The sequence below is a fragment of the Syngnathus scovelli genome, chromosome 12, assembly GCF_024217435.2.
Source record: "Syngnathus scovelli strain Florida chromosome 12, RoL_Ssco_1.2, whole genome shotgun sequence".
Lineage (NCBI taxonomy): Eukaryota > Metazoa > Chordata > Actinopteri > Syngnathiformes > Syngnathidae > Syngnathus > Syngnathus scovelli.
In genome coordinates this window covers 11342132-11365727 of record NC_090858.1, presented here as the reverse complement: position 1 = coordinate 11365727, position 23596 = coordinate 11342132, and the positions used below count along the sequence as shown (strand labels likewise).

Here is a 23596-nt window from a genome sequence, read left to right as displayed (position 1 = left end):
TAAAACCCAGGATGCATCTGTTAAATAGGAGTCAACACACACTTGCTAAAGTGACCATTAGAACATCTGAACTTTATTTGGGATTGAAGAAATGGATGGTCAGGAAGTTTGCAAAGAGATCAACGATATTAATTTTGCTTTGTTACAGCAACAGCTGTTTCGAAAGCGCTATTTAAATCCTAAATGCAACTTTGAAAAGTTGAATATTTCACCAGTGAGCCCATTTAGTATAAGAACTCCTACCAGGACCGCAGACAATGAAGCGAGTTACTGGAAGCGTGCGTGTGCATCGCACTTCCACTCTCCATGCAAAGAGGAAGGCAAGCTCCCTGGCGGGCATCTGAGCAAACATGCACAAACAAACACTTTCAGTCCCAGGTTTGGTTCCAGGGGAAGACGTTAAATGTCAGCCAGTATATTACTTCTTTAGCTGCCGGTCGACACGAATTTGCATCGCGGGCTTGTAAACATCCTCCGCTCAAACATTGACCAAAGTGCGGCGCATAGACTTGAATGTCATTTTGTTTTAATGATCGATCAGCAATCTAAACACATTGCAGTTACCGTATTTGCCGGTGTACAGGTCGACTCGGTGTATAAGTCGACCCCCTAAAATTCGACGGAAATTTACGATTTTATGATATATCCTTTGTATAAGTCGAGCTCAATTGTTGCATTATATTAAACTTCAAAATTCAATATGCGAAATTTATTGACGAAATGTGTTCAAATTCCGGGAGGCCGTGCGCATGCGGCTGTTTATAAGCACCGCGGAGGAGATCGCGGCCGGCGAGCTCGCGCGCGCCGCCCGGCACCAACGGGAGGCCGGAAATAGCTCCAAGCCGAGCGGATCGGCACTTTATAAGCACCGCGGAGGAGATTGCGGCGCCTCATTCTACTTCCAGCGGCCGGCGAGCTCGCGCACCCGCCCGGCACATCCGGGAGGCCGTGCGCACGCGCCAAGTGGCCGAAAATAGCCCCCGCCGAGCGGATCGGCTGTTTATAAGCACCGCGGAGGAGATCGCGGCGCCTCATTCGACTTCCAGCGGCCGGCGAGCTCGCGCACCCGCCCGGCACATCCGGGAGGCCGTGCGCACGCGCCAAGTGGCCGAAAATAGCCCCCGCCGAGCGGATCGGCTGTTTATAAGCACCGCGGAGGAGATCGCGGCGCCTCATTCGACTTCCAGCAGGCCGCCCACTCGCGCACGCCGCCCGGTTCAAATTTTCTAAGTGCAACGCACAATGAGATGCATGAGAAACGGCCTTGGTTACCATCACATTTGAAGCGATGAATACGAAGTTAAATTTTATGACTCGGTGTATAAGTCGAGGTCAATTTTTTTCGGTCGATTTTGGATCGAAAAAGGTCGACCAATACACCGGCAAATACGGTAGTTGCATGTACATGTTCCCTACAAATTCTGATGGAGAAATGATCAATTTAATTTAGTACAGTGTGTACTTGTTACTCATGTGTGACCAACACTGATATTTGCCTTTGAAAACAGGAAAAGACGGAAATGGCACAGACTGTAAAGCCATACTGAACTACTGATTGCTTTCGTAGATTGATTGACAACTGAAGTATCGGAAGTGAAAATTGTACATTTCTGCCATACCATTACAAGACCATACAAAGAACATAAAAATATTGAAATTGTCTGGTTATATACAAAAAATGTGTTGTTTGAGCACTTTTTTTTTTTTAGTTCGACCCGACCCAAAAAAAAGAACAATTCTTACCAGGTTCAAAGTGTGAGGAGAGGTGAGAGAGAGAGAGAGAGAGAGAGAGAGAGAGAGAGAGAGAGAGAGAGAGAGAGAGAGAGAGAGAGAGAGAGAGAGAGAGAGAGAGAGAGAGAGAGTTGAGAGAGAGAGAGAGAGAGAGAGAGTTGAGAGAGAGAGAGAGAAAGAGAGAAAGAGAGAAAAAGAGAAAGAGAAGGCGAGAGATAGGTGCAGTTAGGTGCAATATCTCATGACCATCAAAGAAAACACCCGACCAAAATAAATTCCAGTGAGGAAGAATCACAGTATTGTGGTTCACATAGGTGCTTTCTGTGCAGCCTTGCGCGGGATCAATCGGAGCACCCGAGACTCGAAAGGCCAAAAGGTTTGCAAACAATTGCATTAGCATCACAACTTAAGATCTTTGACCTCATGAAGAAAGCACAAGCTTTTTTTTTTTCTTGGGCGGGGTGTATTCTAGCAGTGCTGACTTAGATGTTATGTTAAGCTGCAGGAACGAAAAAGTTTTTAACTCAAACCTTCAGCTACGATTCAGCCACGATAGCCCTCAATGTCCTCGTCAGATGACATTTTGACGATAACTTGGCGTCTCTCGTAGGCATTATCGTTAGAAGTCTCCATGTCGTCATCTTCGTCTATTTGCTCGCCTCCCATGTACGCCTGATGCTCTTTATCCTCCATGTCGCCAGCGGCATCCTCTCCGGACAGTTCCGGCTCTTCGTGTGGTTGCAGCTCGTCGGACTGCTCCGACTCTTCGTGCACTTGTGGCTCGCCGGACTGCTCTGACTCGCCAGGCGACACGGGCTTCTCCACAATCAGCCGCGCGGATGAGTCGGAAACCGGCATGGATGCTACGGGGGTCTCATCAACAAATCCGTTGAAGCGCTGCGAGGCGCACACATGAGAAAAAGAAAAATGTCAGACAAAGGCATCAAAACGACACGGACATGCAAAGCTCACACCAGCGAGGATGGTAGCTTGGATGAGGCTTTGGTCTTTTTCCAGCAAATCATGAGGAGGACGGTAAGGACGGCAGCCAGGACCAAGAGAGATACCACTACACCGGTGATGATGTGTTCTACATTTAAAAAAGAAAAATGAAAGTGTATTTGCATCCGCTAACAGATTGCCCCCTTAAAATGCTTCTTATAACATGACTCGGCGATTGAGAACCGACATGTGTCTAACGCTTTGTGATGTCATGCGTTGACGTGAGCGGCTGCAATTGAACACACTCAACTGTTTTCCTGCATGGGCTGAGCGCAGTAGTCATGTGTGCCGAGGACAGCAATCCTCTCCAGCTCCCCCTTGATGGTGGCGCAGTGCTCCTGCTGGCTGGCGTCCACGGGCAGGTTGCGCTCGCACACGTCCTCCGTGCAGCGCAGGTCGGCAAATGGCTTCTGCAGGGGGGGGCAAGGTAAGTTGGAAGGGATACGTGGCCACTCGGAGGCGCCAGATACACACACATCAATTAAGATGGGCTCTTCGAAGTCAATATAAATTATATTTTGGGGACAAAAAAAACACCTCTTTACAAGAACAATTTTGTCAGGATGGTTGATTTCTGAATGCTTAGTTTTCCGAGATGAATTCAAAGTTTGACAAGGGGAAAGATATTTCAATGAGTCAATTTAAAATGTACCAAATTATGTTGGAATTATAACAAAACCTTTTTACTCTCTCACTCTCAAGAACAGCCATGAAGATCAAAATCCTAAAAAGTTTCATCATGTGCTGTAATCCCCTTTCAATGCCACAAGGTAGCAGAAAATGACAATGACTGAGTTTGACGCAAGCGATTTAGTTAGCTGCAGAACATAACAGCTAATGACAAACATCTAACAAATATAATTGAGAACATTAACACTATTTATTGAGCAATGTGTTCTAACAATAAGTTCCATGTTGGTTTGTAGCCACTCTGTCACCCCCCCCCCCCCCCCCCCTTTACTTCTTTAGGGCCAATGATTGGCCAGACTGTCAATCTATGTCTGGGGCACCCCCAGTTTGAGGCCTACCTTGTCGATGGTGACGTCGTATTTGAAGACGGGCAGAGGGTTGTCCGGCTGCACATGTCTCCTCTTCCTTTTATCTCCGGCCTGCAGACTGGTAAGAAGCGCATGCTCGTACGTGAGCCACGGATGTTGGAAGCTGATCAGCACCGTGTTATCATGCTGGTCCAGCACAGTCACAGGAGGGAAGTCCAAGGAACCTGAAGAAAAGGGGAAGCCCTTAGCATCTCTATTCCACTTGTAACCATGGAAACGTGGCAAATCTCACATTTCTGAGCAGCAGGAGAGTCCAAATAGTAGCTGAAGGAAATGCCATCGGCGGGAGCCGCCTCCGATTCCTCCTTCCCGAGGACGGCGGTCACCGCCAGGAAGTAGTCCTCCCTCTGGTCTGACAGGAAGGAAACGTCCGCCTGCAGGTCAGGCGGGTCCACCCACAATGGACCCATGTCACTGCAGAATGACGGCCAAAACAATTGATCACTTTAGGCTTGGGTAGAAGAAGCCAATCACATTCTCACACTCAAAGGATGGAGGACACAAACCCCTGCGACTTGAAGATCCTGCCAATGTCCACCCGGAATCGGAGTCCCGTAGGTGGGTTGTCATAGCTCCATGCCACCTTGTTGACCAGGTTGCCGCAGTGCAAAATCACATCACGTGGGGGTGGCACTGAGCAGACACATATAATACATCTTTATTTACATTCACACCAGCTTTGGAGACCAATCACTCTTGATCTGGGTAGCTCTTTTTTAATTCCTGAATACGGCGATTGTGATTTAATATAAAATGTTTACTTTGGGCTGAAGCCCCTGTTGCCCCTGGCGTCTGTGTTTGTGTTCACACAGAGGCAGCAAGTACATTTGCTCTTTTTCTGGTCGAGCAACAATGTAACACAAGCGATTGCTGTCGATGCTTTCGTTTTGTTATCAAAAATTACGCACACAAGTCAAAACATGACTAGGTGAGACACGATCAAACCGCATCAGTGAGTTGAACCTGCTAAAAAAGGTCTTCGACCGCAGCGCTCAATTTCACTTCCTGTCAAATCACGGTGGTGGGTTTCAATGTCAGTGATGTGGCTTACTCTACATGATCGTTCATGTGTGGGTTTTGGTAGATGGCACTCGGCTCAGAGGTCTCCTACTGAAACGGGAAGAGAAAAAGGAAACCGTTCAAGGGCAGCGGGTTGAGGGTGTGTGCTGCAGTCAGGGTGGGACGAAACACTACAAAAAGAAAGTCAATGCAAGGGGTGTCGTTTTGCCTTGGGAAGCCCCACTCGTCTGTTTGTGATGACAAGGCACGAGTGCTGAACTTTAGGGGAATTCTCAGACGCTAAATTGCCTCACGTGCCGTTGAACTGCTCACATTGTCGTTGTTGCTAATGCAACCGTCATTACATGTACAGGAGGAATACAGGCGGCTCTGCCGATTCACAACATGCTAAACACAAATTGTTTGGGTGCAATGGTTCAATCACTCTTTGCTATCGCGGCTACCATTCCGTAGTGGCAACATTAAAGACTACGAAGGGGAAGTGATGTGTTTGCAGTTTAGACTCGATCGGTTGTCTCACAACAAAAGCTGACGAATTACCATTATTGTGCTAGCTAGCTGCTTAAAATTGCACGTCGTCGTTTACATTTTCAAATTGCAACTGGTTAGGAATAAATGAGCACGTTAAGTTGTGTACTAACCTACCATTGTGCTGTTGCAATTTTCAGGACGAATATGTGCATTAAATTTAACTCGTTGATTCACTAAACATACTTTCAGTGAAACTGACATCAGTGTAGTGCATAGGCTCCATGATGGCTATGGTAGCTAGTACAGTAATTATTTTTTAATTGGACATGACGGAGTGACGCATGCAAGGAATTGGCCTTGTCCCCAAATTCCCATTAATAGACGTAATTGTTTACGGCAATTGCGAGAATTAGTCGTGTCCCGAATCCCAACCGCAGTGACAGACTCGAGCAGGCTAGCTAAATGTGGCCAGTCTTCTTACCGTGGGCCGATCCGATTTCCAATAGGAAAAAAGTGATGAGAAGAGTGTTCATACACGGCCACTTCATGGCGTCCTCGACAGCCAGAGACCCACTGGCGGCGTTTATGCTAACAACAAGACATGCAAGGACACAGGAAAGCTTCGCGTAGAACCGACTTGGATTCCTTTTGGATACAATTTCCGGTTGATGCTAGCGTCAGAGTGACGTCATCACACACTCCAACTGTTTATATTCTCGTTTTTTGCAATAAAAATAAATCGTACACAAGCAGCGTGCAGCAGAAAGCATAGCCAGTAATAAGTAAACTGTGCAATATTCATGCTATCTAACCATCATCGTGATATGACATTTGTGAGTTGAATTTCAAAAGTACAACAGAAATGCTCACTAATAAACGATTTTTACAGATTTGTGAATACTATTGGAGCAAAATTACAATGTAAGCTAATAAAACTTTGAGCCGAGCTCATGAAAAACGGCTTGTTTCTATTTTTTCACCGTATATAGACTATAGTAAACTTCCCCAAACTGCCCCGTATACTCTTGCCAGTATAAAAACAACAAATCCATGCAAAAAAAAAGGGTTTTTTTGCAATTCTGCACAGGCCTAAAAGTGCTAAATATGCAGCTGGGTGTGCCTAATGAATTGGTGAAAGCAGCGCATACTCCAGCTTTATTATTATTTTTTTTTTTGCATACTCCAGCTTCCTTGCGGGAAACTTCCCACATCCTGACGTCAAGCCAACATGTGATCTTTTCTTCCCGTGCTGCCGCACACCCCGACGCAGTCACGCAGAAGCTCTTCAGTGGTGAGTTACACGCTACAATACTGCTACTACATAACATTTATCAAAAATGATGCTCTAAGCGTGTGCACGCGCGTGTGTGTACGTGTGTGCGTGCGTGCGTGTGTCTGTCTGTCTGTCTGTCTGTCTGTCTGTTTGTGTGTGTGTAAGGGGAGGCAACGGTGATACTTTGTAATGTACACTTGTCATTGCATTCCTCCATGTGTGTTACATAATATTCTTTTGCTGATAGACTCGTCACATCGAAAGACTTCAACTGCCTTGGTAGCTGGCCTCACTCTTTCCACTAAACTTTATACGAAGCCCGCTCCGACATCAGTGTAGTGCAAATTGATCCAACGAGCATATTGAAATCAAAATCCACATCGTGGGACTGTTACAATCTTGTAGCCAGAGAGGAAGAGAAAAAAGTAATTGGCAACATATTCCACATGTGGATTCTTGTTGGCATAAACAGAGACTGTGTTGATGTTGAATCTTCTCAAATATGAAGAATCATCTTGTGTGTGCATTAGCTGATGCCTGTGCCACGCAATTCTAAAAACCTCCCAGGAATATTCAATTTCATTCGTTATATTTTTATTCCTGCTATACAATGAACATATTTAAACAGCCTGAAACTAGAGCCCGCTTCAGCTTTTAGTTCTACGTGTTTCTGAATGTAATACATACTTTCATAATGATTTTAAAAGATTTTTTTTATTTGAGAGACCCCTCACAACAAAGACAAAAGTGTGCTTGGTTTTGTTTACAACCGCACAAACTGTATTTAGAGATGCCGACGAGACAGCAACATCTTGGAGGCTGTAATTTGTTTCAATGTGAATGAGCCCAACAAGCAACGCAAACAACGACAACCATAAATTCAGCCAAGTTCTAAAGAAGCGTTTCCAATTCCAAGGATGACAGAATGTAAAGGTTAAAGAAGTTGTGGGGAAATGGGTTTTAAAAAGGACAACACTGTGTTCTGGTTCCATTTGAGCCAAGGCCAGAGCAGGAATGCAGCGGTCAAGTGTGCCTGCGTGCTTTTGCCAGAATGGATGCGGCAAAGCAGCCAAAGCAGGAAATGTAATCTTTTGTACAAAGACTGAACTGGAGATGCCCCAGAAAGCGGTCCAAGGCCTGCCGTAATTATCTTTAATGTGTGGTTCAAATCGGGGTGACAAGTGGAAGACGGCTTGCTACTACAGCCTACGCTCAAGAAAAGGAAATCATGCTGCCTAAAAATCAACTACTGTGCCTGGATTTTGAACTGATTTAAAAGGGAGTATTCCTTTTTCATAAGGAAACAATCGTAATATTTTTCTAGTTAACAAAAACATCACTAAATTGTGATTAGTTGTTACCTGAGCCGTGAGCAACTGTGATGTCATTTTCAGTCGACAGTGAGAGACAAAATGGCTGCCCCTGAGATGGATTTTAACGGTTGGATTTTGCTGCTTAATTCATATTCCACCAAAAAATATTTATCCGAATATTGTGTTTAGACTAGTGGGGACGCATACAACATATTATTGAACAAACATTTTGGGGGTTGACTTCTCCTTTAAACTCAAGTATGTATAATGTGGTTTGTATGCCAATTTTGCAATCTCCCCCACCAAAAGTCCTTAATTTTGCATTAAATGTAAAGATATACAACATACATATTTTATAAAAAGCAGCAAACTGAAAGGAAAGTGTTTTATTGCGAACAGCATCGCCCGCCACCGTTTTTGCAGTCAAGCTGAGAAACAAGTCCTCTGCAGTGTTTGTGTATTTCATAATGTGCGTACTTTTATTTTTTATATACTGAGTTGATGAGGTCAGCAGGTGTCTAAGTTGCTCCCCAGTAGACGTTTATGTCTGCCGTGTTGCCGAAAGCGAGGCGGCGCACAGTCAGTGGCGAAGGATCTGATTGAGTCCAGATGTCTCCAGATCGTCTCACTTGTTGGCAACCAAGACCGAGAGCAACGCACTCATATGCTAAGAATCCACGCTACAAAACCCGAATTAGTGAAAAACACATGTGCTACAGTATGTACGTCGTCAGGATGTCAGTCAAAAGATTAAGAACGCTCACACTCAGCATGATCACATATTGAGGGTGTTGAGTTTTTTTGTTTTTCTTCAAAGCTGCCCCACTAAAGTCATGGCAAGTCATTCGTTTGAGAATGCAGTATATAGAGGCAGCAAGACAAACATAAGCACGAAGAAAGGGAATCTTGGATTATTTTCATCCGACATGACAGCCAGCAAGTGGGCTTAGACATTAGAGTGCCTTATTGTTGGCCATGAGTGAGTGCACATCACTGAGAGAAGGCAGGAGGGTGAGTTAAAAAAAAAAACATAGACATAAAAAAGATGCTAGACAAAGTAGCATCCAATTGTCGAGGTTGTACTTCTGGTTTTTGGTTGAGTTGATTGGCAGCACTCAAGATCCTTTGGCTTTTTTAAACCTCATTTTATAAACTTGGCAAATTTGGCAGCGTGAGTCTGTGGTGACATTGGGTTTCCTCATCTTATTTCAGGTCGAATGGGAGTACCAATCAAGGTGGTGGCCGTGCCCCATGCCCGTTAGCGATGGGCTCCCTGGGCCCCCCGGTGCCGCTCCTGTGTGTCCTGCTGTGGGTATCGGCGGCACCGCAGCGCTCGGACTTGCATCTGGCCTACGTGACGCACGACAGCTTCTACTACTACTCGTGCAGCCAAGAGCCGGACGCGTGCAACCAGGCCTCTCTGGACGCCTGCTGCTGCAGGGATATCACAATGCCAAGTTTACGACGCCTCCCGGCGGCGTCCTTCTCCTCGCCCGTCTTCCACATGCGGCGCCTGACCGTGTGGTACACGTCGCCCCGGAACGCCGCCCGCCTGCTCAACAACTCAGAGGTGCTCCACCTCACGCTGATGGACTGCGGCAGCGGCAGGCGTGGGGAGAGCGCCGCCCTTCCTTTGGAGGGACACTTTGCGGTGCAGCACCTGGAGCGACTGAGCGTCATCGACTTCCCACAAACACCCCAAAGAAAGATGGAGCCCGAAAGCGACAACGACCTCCATTTTGACGCCGACAGGTGGAGGTGTCAGGCCACGGTGGCGCAGGTGCAGGACATCTTCCTGGGGCGCGAGCTGGGGGCGGCGTTCCATGAGCAAGCCCGGTTGGGCGTCATCCACGGTTCAGTGCTGCGGGGCGGCGCTGCCGGCGTCAAAGTGTACACGGTACAGACGCATATCGACAGCGATGGCACGATGCCCTTTCCCGACCTGCGCCTGCCCAAACTGCCGGAAACGTCTGTCATCTACGTCAGCTTTGTGTATAAGAGGGAGCAAAGCGAGGATTAAACGCATCACATTTAACAGTCACCAGGAAGACCTGAGCCATTATGTTGAAGTGTTTTATTGATCTTCAATAAATGGCTGAAAAGTGAACCGGCAGCTGTGGCTCTCCTTTCATACATATGAGGCCATGACAGGAGGGATTCTGTCTTAACCCATGAAAAGAGACCATTTCATCAATAACGCTATTGATTGAACAATTTCGGTTATAACCTTTATAAAATAATACAAAATATTTACAAATATTTTCTCAACAAATAACCTTTCGAGCACTTTTTCGACCCCCTTTTCTGCGCCATGGCAGTAACCACAAAGAAGCGCAAGGGGGCGGCAGATACACGTGAGTTTTCAAGCAGGCCTGGACAACAAGGGCGACCTGGAGCACAAGTGGTGCAAATCTGCCTCGTTATACTCGGGTTGAGGGTTTGAATCTCGTTTTGTTTGTTTGTCTGTTCTTTTCGTACTTGAATGGCTGCTCACCGGATTTCCCTCACCTTCCCTGGACTGGCATCTCAGCTTTTGAGAACATTCATCATCCAAACCTACCACCCTATCGTGAAAATAGACAACCGACATGACTGATATAACACAAATTTGATGTTATATTAATCTTTTTAATCTTATAGGCCACCCCTCTGACTAACAAACGTAATTCTTTCCCCAGTTTCGGTCTTGCTAGCGGAGTGGCGTCATGAAAAAGAAACTGAAGAAGGAATTTTTGAGGTACAAAATGCTATTTTTGAGGCACAAAATGCTAATTTTGCCTCACAAAGGTTGATGCAAAACCTCTTATTTTGAGCTTTGATGTAAACTGCAATTGACCTGCAACCAGTCTGTACTTTTTTTCAGTAGGTGTGTAGTTTTCAAGACAATGCACCTGCTATCCAACCACATTAGCATGACAAACATGCTAAACGTGAATGGTTGCACCTGACAGGTGAATTTGCGAAAGCGTCAGTAGCGCGCCACAATTGCAAGTTGACTTTATTAACGCTCATTACAGGCCCAGCTGTAAATGGGCCCAGATTTGTCCGTCTCGCACCCACTAAAACATGTTTATCATCAGACGTTATTGTTCGGCCGCCTCCTTGCGGGCGACTCAGCCATGTTGCTCTTTTGAAAAGGGCAAATCAGCTATAATTCAGTTTATAAACGGCGGCGGGGTGAGGAGGGAGGTGGGGGCGAGTAGCGGAGAGAAATGCCTGCATGAATATTCACGAGGGCCTCAACTGCCTCGGCCGGTGATTCATTAGGCATATGTAAATATCACTCACTTTAATTGCCCCTAAACCGACTCAACATAATGTTACCATTAGCAAATTATTACTTATTTGTTATACTAAACGCTGTGCGGAGACCAAGCCATCGCAATTACAATGATTTTTATTCACTGACAACCCATTGTCCCTATATTTGGAAGTGTGCGTACGTGTTCTTGTCTTTCAATGTATGCACACAACATGATGGTCCACCTTGACTGCAGAGACGTTTCAGATTGTCCTTTAAACGGGTCTACACAAGACAAAATTAAAATGAGGTTATTTAGCACAACAGGAGGTTGTGCATACGTGTGTGTGTGTGTGCGTGCGTGCGTGTGTGCGTGTGTGTGTGTGTGCGTGTGTGTGTGTGTGTGTGTGTGTGTGAGAGAGAGAGAGAGAGAGTTCTTGTCTTTCTACCATTGGGGACGTGACCCTTGACATCAGGCAGGCCACAAAAGAAAAAGAAATTCTTACGTGAGCTCATTTTGAGTGTCCATATGTGTCCGGACAATTAATTTGTGTGACACATGGTGGACTTAAGTGTGTATTCATGGGGGACAAACACACATTGCACATAAACTGCTTCCCCTCATTTATCATTTTTTTTCCTCCCAGACAAAAAATTGTCATCTTTTAGCTGCAAACTTGCCTGTTTTAATTGACGTTAGACTAAGTGTCTGAAGAACTCATTAGAAAACAAAACAAATCACCAACAAATGATGGGGTGACTAAATTAGCATCATTACGCTCGACGACAACAGCTTGCGTCAGGATAAACCATCAAAAATTTAAACATTTCTGAAGGAGCGGGATTTTTAGTCGTAATCTCGGCTCCAGCTGTCTGAGTATCAATTATTCAAAAAGTGTGGCACAATCAAATTTAACTGGACTTGCCTCCGTGCTGTAAACTCTGCCAAATGAAATGACTTCCAAATAGTAAACAAGCATTTTTTATGGCACGCTCGTCAGGCGCTGATTTAATATACACTATGTTTCAAATTAAAGCCGTGCTGAAATATCCTCGACATTTAAACTAAAATCACACAAACAAGGAGGATAAATTTTACTATAAAATAAAAATGCATCATTGTAATATACTACAAGTGTTCTCTAAAGAATAACAAATGTTCATATAGCATAAACATGCAAAGTTCATGTACATTATATGATACTAAAAAACATCATTTCACATTTTGTTTTCTTTTTTAACTCAAAACTAATCATTTGTCTAAAAGCGACAAGTCCACTGTGGTTGACAAACCTGTGATTTAAATGCATCATTCCGAAACAAACTAAACTCTTTCAATTTCATCCATAGCTGAATTAATTAAAAAAAAAACTTGCAGAAATTCATGGAAAGCAATTGCATAATAGTAACGAATACTAATATTTTGGTTTTATAACCTCACAAAAATCCACCATATAATTGGTTGAAAATAAAAATGACGCATACATTTTCAGAAAGTTTTATGCCGATCAATAGAACGATGCAAAACAACAACCATTTTATGCCAACTAATTTGATTCAATACTATAATGTTTACTTCAGTCTACGTATATTTATTATATCAGTTGTGATTACATTCTTTCAAATAATAATAATGTGCAATAAGAAAGAATAATTCAAAATAATTGTGTACGAAATATGATTTGAAATCAATGGAAATCAACGACAAAATGCAAAGTAATGTGCAAGTTAATGCAAACTGCAGCAGCAGATTCTCCCTGTAGTTCACTCCTAATTTTGCTCCAACCCTAAATAAATATTTAGACAAGTTTGAACAAAGACTAATTATCCATAAATGCATTTTTGTCATATATCGACCTTCCAAACAAGATGCAAATAATGACCAAGTTTATTTTACTAAAATAACACGAGAACTTTATCAGTATTGTGGCTTTTTTTTTTTTTTTATCTCATCATTAATTAAGCTAATAATGAATGAAAAAGCAAAAATTAGTGAATTGTTTCAAGCCATGAATGGGAAAGAATGACAAATTGCAAAGTAACGCCAAACTGAGAGTGTGCGGCCAGTGACTCAAACTGGCCGCGGACGTGCAGCACATTTTACAACAATGTTGTCATCATTTAAGAAAAAGGGGGAAAACCACAAAAACGCCAGCACCCTGCCAGTTCCCGTCTGCCTGACTGGCCTCGGAAATGTTTTATCGAGGCAGCAGTGTTTTGAAGCATCGGCAGTGGCAAAACAGAGGGACGGGGAGAGATAAATAAGCCACAGTGTGTGCTTGTGTGCGCGTGTGTGTGAGGAAGAGAGTGTGAGGGAGCTCATAAAGTAGCCTGATGGATGATCTCCTTTCCCCCAGAGGGAACAGCACCATGTAAATTGGCCCACACAATGCATTATGGATAAGGCAGTTGAGATTATAGCTTGTTAATGTGTCCCCCGCTCACCCCCCCCCCCCCCCCCTTCCCTCCCCTGTCCGCTCTCCATCCCTCTGTTCGGGCTCAGGCAGTGACATGTTCGCCTCATTGTGGAGGTCTTCTGGGTGCAGATGGAGAAGGAGCTACTGCTGCGACTTGCGTATCTCGGGTCCTCTGTGCATTTTTTTGGTGCATCAGCAAATTTTGCCACCATGCTCCACTGACACGCGCAGACCAAAATTCAAATCGGCAATTTAGTAATTGTGGTTTTAGCTTGCTATCAGACAAAATGTTTTGAAAAACGGGCAGTGAAGTTTTTGTGGGTGCTCTCTTGATAGACGTGTCTACCAAATCTCATTTTATCAAGTTGAACTGGTTTTGAGGGAAATTCTTCCTAAACATGAGCCAGAATGTGTCTTGTGTTTCATCAATGGGGTCTCAAACTTTGTTGCCATGCTACACCAACACACAATGACCAAAACTTTTTGATGTCTTTTTTGCCGCACCTAGTTCTTGTGTACCCGGTTCAGATTTAGTAGCAATGGGACAAAATCTCTAGGATGGGTTTGTCTTTGAATGAAAAGGACAAATGATAGATCTCTTTAGATGGTTTTTCAAACCAAAATGGCTGATTTCCTGAATCTTTTCAGGCTTGGCCTCTTGAGACTTTTTTTGTGGGTCTACTCATGATCGACATGTCTAGGAAATCTCTCAAATGCTGTTATGTCAAACAGGTTTTGGGGGCTGAATTTTAAAAAAAATCCTATTCCTATGAAAGTTAGGCATGGCTAGGAGTCAGCTAAACTAACAAAGTTAATGACATGCTACATGAAATTCAAATCATGTAGTCCACAGTATTGTGGAGCTTATTATGACTCAATTCATCAAAAACGAAGGCAATGATGTGTGTGTGTGTGTGTGTGTGTGTGTGTGTGTGTGCGCGTGTGTGCGCGCGCACGCGTGTGTGTGTGTGTGTGAGTGAGTGCGTGCGCAAGCGCATGGTGCCCCGTTCCCATTAGAACGGGTCGTCTGTCTCTCATGGAGAGTTTTCACGGCTGTGGAGCGGATTAGGCGGCCGGCGAAAGCGAGACGAGGGAGCGGGATGAGAGATTAAGGACAGAGCGGTGGGAGGCAGCGGACAAGGACAAAAGCGAGTTTCAGCATCCGCACTTGGCACACTGGAAGCGCTGCCGGCCGGCCGGCCGACCGGTCAGTCTTGTGACTTGTGATGACATGCTTGAGAGACATTTAAAAGCATTTGATGAACGTTGTGGCTCCAAAACCACTCATTCAAATACGCTTTATTGTGCGTTATGTCTGTCTGCGTCAATACTGCCCCGTGGAGTGCAGTGCTACAACAATAAACCTTGAAATTAATCAACCTGAAGTGTAAGTTTTTTTCTTTCATCTGTGTGGCCTGGTCCAAAGTGGCCCGGTGGTTGGAGACTACTGCTTGAGAGTACTATTTTACTTGTAAAAGTCAGGTTGTCCCTCGAAAGCGTGCACGAGTCACCTGAGAAGACACAACAGCTCTAAAGGATAGACGCCGGAAAGTGTGGGCGCACAGCAGCTCGTATTTGTAACGTATTGCCTCGGCGCCGCCGTAACGGGCAAAATATGATGACAGGCTTTATGGAATGTTTACGCCACCTCCGCTTAACGGGCCCCGCCACGGGAGCTGATAAAGGCCTTTAGCTAAACATTAAGAGGAAGACTTGCAACTATGCACGCGCACACCGCTCACACACAATTCCTCATTTACTCTCACAAACTTTCAGTCTTAAGCTCCCTCTGTCCACCACTCACACATACACACACGCCGCGCTCTCACACGCTCTCTCACTTTGCCCCACACATACAATCGCAGTCACACTCATCCACTCTTACACTGGCTCTGTCTCACACACTCGGTTTCTCTCACATTCACACACTCACACTCATACACATTCAAACTCACACGTTTATACACAAATGATCACAGAAACTCACTCTTAACTTCTCACGTGTTACTCACGTACTGTCCGTCTCTCTCCCCTCATCTCATACAGTACATAGTGTCTTGCCCACTTACTCTCACACATTCACACACACGCTTTCACATTACACTGTCACCTTGCACATACTCGCTCTGTTCTACACTAACTCTATGTCTTCCGGACACTTTCCTCTCATATATACACACTCACCTTTATACTCTCGCACACGCACGCAAGCTCTCTCTCTCTCTCTCTCTCTCTCTCGCTCTCTCTCTCTCTCACACACACACAAACACACAAGCCTTAGCCATCGTATTCCAGTTGGTCCTAAAGAGACAAATTCCTCGGCAGCATTTTCCTCCCATCATAAAGCGTCTGCCACTAAAGACGTGTTTTCTCAATCCGTCTGCTGGGCCGTGACAATTCCGCAGCGCTGCGGCGGGCGTCGCCGCTCTACGCTCGGGGCGGATTTGCACACCATATGCCGCCGGTGTCAAACGGCCGCGTTTAAACGGGCCGCGGCCTCGCATTCGTTATTAGGGCCGCGTTATTGGGGCTTGTTTATCGGGAGGCGCCTTGTTAATGTTATTTATTAGGAGTCGGCATGCCCGTCGATCCCCCTCCGCCCCCTCCCGCATGCAAAGGAGACGGACATAAGATATGCAAATGCCGACGTGGACCCAACTCGGTGGCAGTAAAACGCAGCATTTGCATTTGATGTAGCACATAATAAAGGGCTTATTAGCATTTTAAATGTGTCAAACAAACTTGAAAAATGTCGTGGGCGCCTGGTGCCGTTTTACTGTCGGACGTGTGCGCCACGCGTGTCTCGAAAAGGCCAACGCGAGATTCCGCACGTATAAATATTAAAGTGCAAGCTCCCGACGACGTCGCCGTGACATCATGCAATTCACCTGTCGGGAAGCCACGCCCCCAAACGCAGACTGACCAATCACAGGGCAGCCAGTTTGCGTCGTTAACTGAACATGAGTTGAGTACCCAACTCAATGCAGCAGACACATACGCATGCGCGCAAACAGACACACGCACACTCCTACACACACGCACACGCACGCACGCACACACACACACACACACACACACACACACACACACACACACACACACACACACACACACACACACACACACACACACACACACACACATTTAAGCAACCAGGCAGCATATTTGCAACAGGGTTCCCCTTTTAACTCTTTTCATCGGGAGCACAATCCGACTCCTCCCATCCTCCAGTGCGGCCCCGTCACTTTGTGTCTGCTTGGTCCCTTCGCAATGGGTGCACATGAGCAGAAAATGAGGGTGGGGGGCGAGGCGAGGGCGCCTTGTGAAAGGACAGCATGTTTGTGTATCTGCAAGAAGGGAGCAAGGGGAGATTAACATGTAAGATTTAAGACGGGTGAGGGGGTGAGGCGGGCTTGTCAACGCATGAGTGCATGTGCGTGTGTAGACGGTGTAAAAAGGTCCACTTCAAGGCCTGCAATCTGTTGCTCGGACATAAAACTCAATTTCACACTACACTACACGTACTTTTTCTTTTCTCTTTTGGGGCATCAAAGTTTTGTCCGACGGCGAAAGCCTGCTCTTTCCAGTCAGTCCCGTACTTGTTTTGTGGCTAATTAACACCCCGGCGCCGCAAATATCAATTAGGACTTCAATAGACGATTGTGAGGTGCGCGATTAACAAACTCCCCACGATTTGATCAACATTAATTAAAAGTCGGGCGCTCCATTTGAAAGGTTTGTTTGCTGATGGTGAAACGCAGACAAAATGCTCGTCTTGATATTTTCTCTTTCAACTTCAATTCAGAGGCATCAATGGGGAAAAGTTCTTACAAGCATTTGCACTTGTGGTGTCAGTGCAAAATGTTGCTTTCGTGACAACTCATGCACCTCGGATTGATTGGTGCTCTCCATATGCTGCTGCAATGCCTCAAACTTTGATGAAAATCGTTTTTATCATAGGATTAAAACAAAAGGCAATGATATATATATGTGTGTGTGTGTGTGTGTGTGTGTGTGTGTGTGTGTATGTGTGTGTGTGTGTGTGTTACAAAAACTGAATCATCAAATTACACAAGTTCATCACATTTTGACATATTTGGCATTTAATTACACATTTATGTCGTGTTCTTCAATTACGCTTTCCCAAAAATATTTACCTCATTTTTATTGTACGTCTTTGAATTTTATACTATTTATTTATTTTAATGCATTTTCAAACTTATATTCATATGTATTTACCTCAAATCTATATCTGTATATGGCTAGTTATTTTGTTTTAATGGTCAAATATAACATATATCTGGAAATTTATATATTTGGACGCAAGGCAGCCTTGACCTGATCTCCACCGTGGCCTTGACCTCCTAACGTCTCTAATGAAGCATCACGGTGCTCTCAGTTGGAAGATGTTGCGCTGATACACACTCACCTTTGACCACCAATTACTGTCCTCGTCCTTTTCGTTGTTAGAGAGGGTGGGCGGAGTTGGTCGGTGGGTGGGGGTGGTGGTGGGGGGACTCCAAGGCCCACCCATGACGGTTATTAGCTCGTTAAAAGTGCAAGTTCAATGCGCTTGTTTTATACTATAATGACGCTCAGCTAGTTTTCACACTCGAAGGAAGCCAGTCCTCCAGCAAGTTGGTCTGTAATGCTGCTACTCACCTCCTAACTGGAGCTCGGAGGAGGGAGCACGGAACTCCAGTTCTGGCCTTCCTGACCTCTTTTAGCTCCTCAGGTCCAGCAGTCCAGATGGAACCGGAGGGACTGAGGACTCTGTTTTTTTCTATGTACAGCATGTTAATGCAGCTCTGGTTGTGTTCTAAAAATAAAGTTTTTCAACTTGCGAGCTGGTACAATTAGTATCTCCCGTGAAGGTTAGAGTGCGTTTTAGATTCAATCAAAACTTTCAGCGTCCTATCGCTAACTTTGAGTGCGTCATGATATGAAAGGAAAGCCTCTCGAGGCGGTTGCGGCACACAACTTGATGGCCGACACACACACCTCATTGAGACACATTGGCCGGATTAGGAACACTTTCTGTCAGGGGGCGGCCAAGCCCCCCCCCCGATACACAAAGGAACACTTGGGGACGGGATTAGCAGGCTTACAGCGGATCCACATATGTCCAGTTCAAGCAATTGGTATTCAAAGCTTGACACTTTGAAATGCCACCAGGCGAGAGCAAAGGCGGGCCCGCCGCTTTGCTCTCGCACCTTTATGAGGAGCAAAGGGCCCCTCCCTCTCCTCCCCTCTCCTCCATCCCTCCTTTTGGGCCAAGCCCAACAATGAGGGCCCCGTCAATGCGCGTTTGGGCCTTTTTCTCCTTTTCTATTTCTTTTCTTTATTTAACTGTTCGAGCAGGGCGATCTCATGGCGCAGCACGCGGGAGGAGAGTCGGGGAGAAACTTGATTATTATTTCAAGTGCCATGGGTGGCGGGAGGACGGGTGAGGAGTCGACAGACGGATGGACGGACGGACGGATAGATGGACGGACAAAGGAACGATGTGTTGTCAATGTGAGCTGTTGGTCCACACGACAGAAGAAACACTTGACTTGATTTTATGTCCAAATAGCTCATTTTATAATGTGCCCACAATTTTGCAATTTTAAATTTGAATGTTTTCACAGTAAAAATAACATAATAAAATATTTATAAAATATATAACATGTATAATCATATATATATATATATATGTGTATAGGATATATAAAATATATGTATAATTTTATTTTTATTATTAATTTATGAAAAGATCAAATCAGAGGGTGCCATTGAAACTTTGATTAAAAATTTTGAAACCTTAATTTTGCAGAGAAATGCAAAGTTTAATAATTTTCAGGGAGAGCATGAAAAGCAAAAATCATCTGAATATGAAACCTAAGTTTAAAGATATTGTTGTGTTATAAAACCACACACACACACACACACACACGCATGCACACATCACACACACACGCACGCACGCACACGCACGCACACACACACACACACACGCACGCACACACACACACACACACACACACACACACACACACACATCAAAAATATCAATCGTCCCAAATACAATCAAACCTCTAGAGAAACACTTTTCAGTACATGTTGATTAATCGTTTTACTATGACACTAAAGCCAGAAATAGAAAATTATCTGAATATAAAACTGACACCAGTAACAAGTACTAAAAATATATAGTACGTATATTGTTGCTTTTAAATGTGTTTAATCACACGTGGGCACATTATTGAAATATCGGTGACTCAAAACAATTTCACTTCATACGTATAAGCACCTGTTGGAAATGAAAATGCTGACATTGATGTTTTACTTTCTTTCCGGTGTGAATTTACATAATCGTCACATTTATTACATTCAGACCAGACAGCTAAAATCCTAATTTAGTAAGATTTGTCTTCATTGACTTGAATAAAAAAAATACAAGTATGATGAAATAAAAAAATGTTATTTAAAAATTGCAGGACTGAGGTCATGTGCCAAGTACATTTGTGTCCAAGTCTACCAAGCACAGCTTTAAAAAGCTGAAACCCAGATGTGTTCTTATGCTGAGCCAGTTATGAAATATTTTCCTGTCACTGCTTGCTTGCATTGTGAGCGAGCAAAAGAGACACAGGCCGATTAGTTATTGTTGGACTTTGTGGTCCTGGTGTGCCATTCAAGCCAGACTGGGCCCAAATAAAAAGCTTGGGCGGGCGGGCGGGCGTCTGGGGTCCAGTGGGTCACGGCGCTGCCGCCTACATGCTGCCATATGGATGGCACAGCGCACACCGCCTCCGCCGCTCGACTTCATCCGCACGCCTCACCATGGCAAAGCACACACGGACTGTGGAAGAAGGCACCGATAGAGATAAACAGCATGTGCAGGGGGAGACATGGATAGAGAAAGAGAGATGGTGAAAGTCAAATGGATGGATGGACAGACAGATGGATGAATGTATGGATGGAGGGACAAACAGTGCAAAATTTAGCTTGGAGTCATAAGAAGATGATCCAGATTCCCACTGCAATTTTTTTTAATCTGCTACTCATCATTTGTTTGACAGGAGGGGGTGTCAAATTCCATAGAAAGAAGTCTTGTCAAGACGGAAAGTGCTATTTTTCTGCTTCTTCTTCCTCACCGCTTGCTTGCTTGCCACTCGCACTGCCAACAACAAGAAAACAAAACTCTCCCAAAATGTCCCCAGGGGACTTTTGTACCTTGCTCCTCCTCGTCGCTCGCCTGCCTCACAAACCGTGACAAATTTTAACTAGTCAGCAAGTACACCTAGCAGACCTTTGCTGCAGTGTCAAAAATATTTATTTTACAAGATATTAAAGCAACTGCTAGATGGATGCCTTGCTCAAAAGCACCTCAACCTGTGTGGAACCTGTGTGCTCAGGAGATCACAGGCTGGATTTACAAGCACTCCCCCAATTTTGGAGCTCCTTTCATTTCTGACTTCTCAATATTTGACTTTCAATGCTTTTATTTCTTTACTTTTCAGCAGGAAGCGTGGGGGTAAAAATCCGTGCGTCAAGATGAGCTTTAGGCCTCTCCCTCTTACTCACGGCTGGGCTCTCTCAAAATAAATAAATAAATAAATAAAATAAAAGACAGAAAACGAGAAAGCTTGAGTGAAAATGAAAGTCGAGGAGTGAGTGGAGAGAAGAGGCGAGCTCGTCCCCCGTCCCGCCCCGCCCCTGACAGTGTCCTGACAATGGCGCTGGATGGACGCGTACGGCGGTCAGTGGGACAGTCAAAGCACGCCTCCGCCTCCTCCTCCTCAAAAAAGAGGCGCGTCATCGTCCTAACAAGGCGTTATGAATAGCAAAGCGGCTTTTGTGTGGCCGCCCGTATAAAAAGCCGCTGACACCTCACAGAGCCAGCACAGACAAGAAACGGAGCCGCTGCGTAAAAGCGCGCAGGTGGAAATCGAAAGAGAGAGAGAGAGGGGAACCGAGGGGGGGATCGAGAGAGGTAGAAAGCGAGTGAGAAAGAGAGAAAGGGGGAGGAAGCCTCGGAGGCCGAGCCATAAAATGAATTCAGACTCCAGCCCGAGCAGCAGAGCCTCATCCCCGGACATGGATGCCATGTTCCTCCGAGAGCACCTCCCTGCCCACCACTTCCACCACCTGCACCCGCACTTCAGCCTGCACCACCACCACCAGCACCCCGTCTCCTCGTCCACGCAGGCCGGCAAGATGTCCGACTCCAAGTCAGCATCGTCTTCGTCATCGGTGGAGAGCAGCAGCGGCGGCGGAGGCAGCAACAAGTTCAAGCTGAAGAAGCAGGTGACCGAGGAGGAGATGTACCAGCTACGCCTCAAGATCAACGGCCGCGAGCGCAAACGCATGCACGACCTCAACTTGGCTATGGACGGCCTGCGAGAAGTCATGCCCTACGCGCACGGTCCATCCGTGCGCAAGCTGTCCAAGATCGCCACGCTGCTGCTGGCCCGGAACTACATCCTCATGCTCAACAGCTCCCTGGACGAGATGAAGCGGCTGGTGGGGGAAATCTACGGCGGCCAGCACTCGGCCTTCCACTGCGGCACCGTGGCGCACCCGGGAGCCGCGGCGGCGGCGGCAGCGGCGGCTGCTGCCGCGGCAGCCGCAGCCGCCCACCAGGTACACCCGCTCCTGGGCGGCGGCCTGTCGTCGTCCACCACGTCCACGACGTCCTCCAGCCTCCCCATCCGGGCCCCGCACGCCTTGATGAAGGGTTCGCCGGCCGCCGCGCCCCCCAGCCTGCAGCTGGGCTCCGGGTTCCAGCACTGGGCCGGGTTGCCGTGCCCGTGTGCTATCTGCCAGGTGCCGCCCCCTCCCGCTCCTCCCGCGCCGCCGCCAACACACATCCCCATCACCTCCTCCGGCCTGACGAGACTGACGGGGGAGGCCAAGGACGGCATGAAATGATTTGTCGATCATTTCTAAAGACTGTTTGAGGGCATGGCGCGCGAATTCGTGCATGTTGCTGTCTGTTTTCTTGTTGGGTCCATATGAGAAAATGTGTGTTATTTCTATCCTTGTACCAAGGACTCCTGAAAGACTGACGCTTTCAAACTTGAAGGTAAAAACAAAACAAAAACAAAACGAGAAAAAAAATTAATAATAATTGTGCATGAATATTTTGGTTCTCTTTATTTTGTGAAAATGAAGATTGCGCTTTGTGCCTTGTACCAAGGATTTAAACAAAAAAAGTGAGTTCCATATTTAAAATTTTTTTTTTTTTTTCTTTTCCAAAAATGTAGCAAACACTGGCTTTATAGTTTTGCAATTGACTCATTAAGTGGCTCGTTGTAAAAACATCTCGATTCCCTTTCTTGTTACTTTTGTGCATGTTGCCCGAATGTTGACGTTTTGTTACGCCCAGAGACTGCGTGTCTTTATTTTTTTACATTGTTGATGAAATATTTATTATGAATCACCCAGAGGACCTGGATGACATTTCAATAAAACAAAAATTATGGATCGTATTTTACTGCCTTACTGTTTTATTGTGAGAACATTTACACACGTTTCAACAAATGAGCCTTGTGTTGAACATCACGTTTATGAACACTCATGCAGACACATGCCGCCGAAAATGTGCTTTCACCTCGATATCAATTTATTTTTTTCCCCCTTAAAGTGCCCTAAAAAAATTTGGGCCTGCATTGTATGAAATTCACATGAGCTCATTTGCATTCTATTACAGAGAATATTCCATTTAATTTGAGTCTTTATTTTAAAAAAATACATCACTGGAAAAGAATAATCAAATGATGTATACATTTTATTGGGCTACATAAAAATCAGCTAGATACGAATGTTTTACTTCAAAAACAAATTCAAAAGAAAATCCAGCAAAATAAATTGAATGCACTTAATCCAAATTTACTCTTGGGGGAAAAAGGTGTGTTGGTTATTACAGTCTGGTGGGATGAATAGACATCCATCCATCTCTTCATCCCTCCATCCCTGGGATGATAGAGTTTTAATAACTCAAAATGGAAAGTGAAGTGTAACAAGTAAACAAAATCATTTGGCAAAAAAAAAACAAATCGTAAAATGCATTTTATTTATTGGATTTT

At 45.3% G+C, this 23596-nt stretch overlaps 3 protein-coding genes across 4 annotated transcripts; 2 read left to right on the top strand and 1 right to left on the bottom strand.

Moving 5' to 3' along the window:
- Positions 1–46: 46 nt before the first annotated feature.
- gdf10b (growth differentiation factor 10b) lies at positions 47–5958 on the bottom strand. 2 transcript variants are annotated; one of them, XM_049736880.2, is made up of 7 exons: positions 5764–5958; positions 4298–4424; positions 4024–4205; positions 3762–3955; positions 2984–3143; positions 2706–2821; positions 47–2628 (listed from the first exon to the last, which is right to left on the bottom strand). In XM_049736880.2, exons 1-7 carry the CDS (start codon positions 5828–5830, stop codon positions 2275–2277), a joined length of 1200 nt encoding a protein of 399 aa, XP_049592837.1. In that variant the 5' UTR covers positions 5831–5958; the 3' UTR covers positions 47–2274. The 2 variants fall into 2 exon arrangements, with proteins under 2 accessions (XP_049592837.1, XP_049592838.1); XM_049736881.2 differs by lacking the exon at positions 5764–5958 and adding an exon at positions 4843–4863.
- Positions 5959–6472: 514 nt separating this feature from the next.
- Positions 6473–9975, top strand: si:ch73-52p7.1 (uncharacterized protein LOC100321084 homolog). Its single transcript, XM_049736885.2, has 2 exons — positions 6473–6573; positions 9081–9975. Exon 2 carries the CDS (start codon positions 9133–9135, stop codon positions 9886–9888), a length of 756 nt encoding a protein of 251 aa, XP_049592842.1. The 5' UTR covers positions 6473–6573; positions 9081–9132; the 3' UTR covers positions 9889–9975.
- An 11269-nt stretch (positions 9976–21244) lies between these two features.
- Positions 21245–22999, top strand: olig3 (oligodendrocyte transcription factor 3). Its single transcript, XM_049736883.2, has one exon. The coding sequence runs from the start codon at positions 21561–21563 to the stop codon at positions 22437–22439; it is 879 nt and encodes a 292-aa protein (XP_049592840.1). The 5' UTR covers positions 21245–21560; the 3' UTR covers positions 22440–22999.
- The last annotated feature ends 597 nt before the right edge of the window (positions 23000–23596 follow it).